Below are 5000 nucleotides of genomic sequence, written 5' to 3' on the forward strand. Positions count from 1 at the left end.
GAGGCATCCAGTGCAGGAAAACAATGCAGTGACCTTGTGCTGTGAGTGACTCTCTCTCTCTCTCTCTCTCTCTCTCTGTCCGTCTGTCGCTCACTCAGTTCGTCCAACACACACCAAGGTCACGGCTATTCTCTCTCTCTCTCTCTCTCTCTCTCTCTCTCTCTCTCTCTCTCTCTCTCTCTCTCTCTCTCTCTCTCTCTCTCTCTCTCTCTCTCTCTCTCTCTCTCTCTCTCTCTCTCTCTCTCTGTTATCAAGCTGGTTCACTCTTGTTTATTTTCCATGTAAATGTTAGCACGTGGTGGCTGGATTGTACATTAATACTCTCTCCCTTTCTCTCTCTCTCTCTGCCTCACACACACATAAACAAAATACACACACACACACACACACACACACACACACGCACGCACACACACACACACACACCACTGCATTCCTATCCCCCGAAGCTTCCAAAGTCACGCCCACACAATCACCTCCTCCATGTCTGTTATTGTGTCCCTGTGGAATTGCAGTGTGCATACCTGTGTGTGTGTGTGTGTGTGTGTGTGTGTGTGTGTGTGTGTGTGTGTGTGTGTGTAGGTGTGTGTAGGTGTCTGTGTGTGTGTGTGTGTGTGTGTGTGTGTGTGTGTGTGTGTGTGCATGCGTGCTTTTGTGCGTGTGTACCTGTAGAGTTGGTGTCCTGCTGCAGCAGTAGCTTCAAGTCATCTACAGAGGAGATGGGAGAGTTCCTCACCAAGTCGACCAGCGACGGAGGGAGAGGGTCCCCCTGCACACACACACGCACGCACGCACGCACGCGCACGCACGCACACACACACACACACACACACACACACACACACACACACACACACACACACACACGCACGCACGCACACACACACACACACACACACACACACCGTGTGTTAATGTGAGTCTCAATCAAAACTTTAATGAATCTATCCAGTGCACCATATCTAAAGTCTGACTCAACTATGAAACTATATGAAATAATGACAGTGACTGTTCAAATTGATGAGAACAGATTCAAGATTCAAGATTCACTTTAATAGCCAGAGTAAGTAATCAGATTACAAACAAGGAATTTGGTTTAGTCCAAGTATGTAGCACAGCGGTCACATCTAGGAGGTAAAGCAATACAGAAAAACAACAATCACAAAATATAAAGTGCAAAACATCAAGTCCTTTAAGTCAGTGGTCCCCAACCACTGACTTTTATTTTTGTTTAATTAAAATTGACAACCGGTCCGCGACTTTTTTTCCCATCTATCTACCGGTCCTTGGCACAAAAACAGTTGGGAACCCCTGCTTTAAGTGACATATGATTGGGCGGGGAGGGTAAGATAATGTCTGTAGGAGGGCCCCCGGCTCGTTATCAAGCCGGCTGTGCTCAGGGAACAGGGAACTTCTTTGTGGCAGCTTTTGGGTCTCATTGAAGAGGGCGGATGGCAGTTGGGAAGAAGCTGTCCCCGGTGACGAGAGGTTGGTTCCACTGGACGACTAGTCTCCTGCCAAGGGGGGGAGCCTCAAAGAGTTTATGACCTGGGCGGGAGGGGTCGGCCATGATTTTCCGAGACTGCTTCAGCGTCCTGGCAGTGTGCAGGTCCTGAAGGGATGGCAGGCTGCATCTGACCACCTTTTCAGCACGGCGGATGATGCGCTGCAGTCTGGAGATGTCCCGGCCTGAGGGCAGCGGCAGCATACCAGACGGTGGTGGAGGAGGTGAGGATGCACTCAACAGGTGTTGGTGTATAGAAAAGCACCAACACTGCCTTTGGCACCTTGAACTTCTTTAGCTGCCGAAGAAAGTACATCCTCTGTTGTGCCTTTATGGTGAGAACTTTGATGTTCGACTGCCATTTCAGGTCCCGGGTGGTCCAAGTCATCAGGTCATCCAAGTCATGCTGTACACACACTCGTCTCCATCTGAGATGAGCCCTATGAGGGTGGTGCCATCTGCGAATTTCAGGAGCTTGATGGACTGGTGACTGGAGGTGCAGCTGTTAGTGTGCGGGGAAAATAAGTATGGAGAGAGGACGCCATCTTGGGCAGCTCCGGTGCTGATGGTCCAGGAGTCGGTGATATGCTTCCCACGTGCTGCTTCCTGTTGGTTAGGAGGTCTGTGAACCATCTGCAGATGGCGTCGGACACGCCCAGCTGGGAGAGCTTCTCATGCAGCAAGGCCAGGATGATCATATTGAAGGCCAAGCTAAAGTCCACAAAGAGGATCCTGGCGTAGGTTCCTGCAGTGTCAAGGTGTGTGAGGATGATCCTGTAGGTTCCTGCAGTGTCAAGGTGTGTGATGATGATCCTAGGTTCCTGCAGTGTCAAGGTGTGTGAGGATGGAGTCGAGAGGGCATGTTTATAGCATCGTCTACCAGACCCGTTGGCTACGTAGAGGTCCAGTAGTAGGTCCATGATGGATTTTAGGTATAGGTCCAGAACAAGGAGCTCGAAGGACTTCATGACCACAGAGGTCAAGGGCACGGGTCTCATTTTGGGCCACATGCCTTGTCTTTTCAGGATAATAGTGGAGGACTTGAAGCAAGCTGGAATGTGGCATGTCTCCAGTGAGGTGTTCAAGATGTCGGTGAAGACTGGGGCCAGCTGATCAGCACAGTGCTTTAGGGCAGAGGGTGGAAGGAGATGAATTTCAAGCTCTAAAACAGAACCAGAAGTCTATCTCGTGTGAAAACAACACCATCTCCTTTCTGTCAATGCAAACCATATTTACCGGTATCTGTATGGTTTTGATTGACAGTATTGCAAAACAATTGTTAATCGTTTGACAAACCCACCGAAAATATCTGAATTCAAGATGGTAGTGGCAGAGATAGAGATGTAGAGAGGTAGAGCGAGGTAGAGAGAGAGAGAGAGAGAGTGAGGTAGAGAGAGAGGCTAATATCTGGTATCTCTTCCTCCTCCAGGCTTCAGAACTTGCTCCAGTTTCACTCAGAGGAAGTCGTGGCTGTGATGTGTGTGTGTGTGTGTGTGTGTGTGTGTGTGTGTGTGTGTGTGTGTGTGTGTGTGTGTGTGTGTGTGCGTGCGTGCGTGCGTGCGTGCGTGCCTGCCTGCCTGCCTGCCTGCGTGCATGTGTGTGTGTGTGTGTGTGTGTGTGTCATGGCTGTGAGGTTGTTTGTTGCTCTCTCCTCACTCTTTCCCGCTCTGTTTACCCCAAACACTTCTGCTACTGCTCTCTCTCTCTGACTGTCTACCTCTCTCTCTCCCTCTCTCTCTGACTGACCTCTCTCTCTCTCTCCCTCTCTCTCTGACTGTCTACCTCTCTCTCTATCTCTCTCTGACTGTCTACTGTACCTCTCTCTCTCTCTCCCTCTCTCTCTGACTGTCTACCTCTCTCTCTCTCTCTCTCTCTGACTATCTACCTCTCTCTCTCTCTGCATGTCTGCCTCGCTCTCTCACTCCCTCTCTCTGAATTCAATTTCAGTGCAGTTCAATACAATGTGTTTTAGCCAACATGAAACTTGAAAACAATGTTGCCACAGCATCAAGGAAGAAGATCAACACTTTCTTTTAAATCCCTCCCCCCCCCTTGATTTAGTGTGTGTGTATGTGAGTGTGTGTGTGTGAGTGTGTGTGTGTGTGTGTGTGTGTGTGTGTGTGTGTGTGTGTGTGTGTGTGTGTCCGTGCGTGCGTGCTTGCATGCATGCGTGCGTGCGTGTGTATTTCATAAGTTGCAAGTTCCATCTGTCTGTCTCTGTATATTTCTCTCTCAATTCAGTTCAGTTCAATTGACAGAGCTTTATTGGCACCTCAAGATTGTTCTTGCATTACCAAAAAAGTCACATGACAGCTAAAAAGAAAAGCCAGCTATATCACAAAACATATAACTACCGTAATATTTTGAGAAATGTGGATTTAATGTGGTTGTATTGCTCTCTCTCTCTATCTCTCTCTCCTCTCTCTCTCTCTCTCTGTCTCTCTCTCTCTCTCTCCTTATGCGGTTTCTTCAGATATGACGATCACAGACGACTCAGTGTATGTACCGTAGCGTGTCACTGTTTGCTTTGGTTGCCTGCAATCTGATACAAGAAGTATTTGGGGACAGACTGTTGCAGTTGGCTTTGACACAGACAGTCAGCCAGCCGGCAGACACATGCCAAAACAAAGAGCCGATAAGGAGATGAGAGGAAATATTTCACGTGGCTTTTCCTGAAACGCCGGGAGCAAAAAAGGCAACAAAAAAAAACTCCATTCCTCCGTCTTCCATTTCAACCTGTTGCCACGAGACCACACGTCCAATATCAATACCGAGCTTAATAGCTAAGTCAACATGTCGTCTTCAGCCGGCGTCATTTGTAAGAATAGCAGATGTGTTAAAGAGCGTTGCGTCAATCAGACTTAATAGGACTGTGAAGGTCTTTCAAGGTAAAAAATGTGCAGCTTTAATTATAGTTTACATACATAACTGTAACCCCGGCTGAACTCAATTTAGCCACCTCAGGCTACACTGCCTTATCTAAATCTCCGTGAGGTCAAGTCAACATAGGCTATATGCAGGCTTTCCCAACCTTGCGTGGAATTCAAACAGGGTCGCCTGAGATTCCTAGTAACCGAACTAAACCTATCCTGCCTTTTCACAAAAGCATCAGCTTGACAAAATGTAAAATGTAAACAGAGCCATAATGTGTGACACCACACCCCACCACCCTTATTAATAGAAAACTCATGAATTTGCAATTGGAGGCGCTGTGATATTTGTCCCCCGCATTTGACTCGTCCTCCTGCATGGTTCAGGCCAGGAGCGGTGGGCAGCTGCAGTGAAGCGCCCAAGTGAAGGGACCAACTTCTCCCAACGGCCGCTGGTCAGACAACAATCTTCTTGGCATGTTTTTAGTGGGGGGGGGTCCATATTGATGTTATATGGAGGAAACCACCAGAGGAGCACATGGAGAACATGCAAACTCCACACAGAAAGACCCTTTTGACGAGATGGCACCAAGGGCATGGGGGGTGACCCAGCGTCAGCGTCCCAT

The 5000-nt window shown here is 48.5% G+C and overlaps 1 protein-coding gene across 1 annotated transcript in view; it reads right to left on the reverse strand.

The window, feature by feature from the left end:
- Positions 1-5000, reverse strand: part of pdgfba (platelet-derived growth factor beta polypeptide a) — a 32381-nt gene that overhangs the window by 10977 nt on the left and 16404 nt on the right. The window contains exon 2 of the mRNA XM_083634658.1: positions 667-769. Coding sequence (XP_083490784.1) covers positions 667-769 — 103 coding nt within the window. The remainder of the gene's footprint in view (positions 1-666; positions 770-5000) is intronic.

This window comes from Poromitra crassiceps (assembly GCF_964638095.1).
Source record: "Poromitra crassiceps genome assembly, chromosome: 4".
NCBI lineage: Eukaryota > Metazoa > Chordata > Actinopteri > Beryciformes > Melamphaidae > Poromitra > Poromitra crassiceps.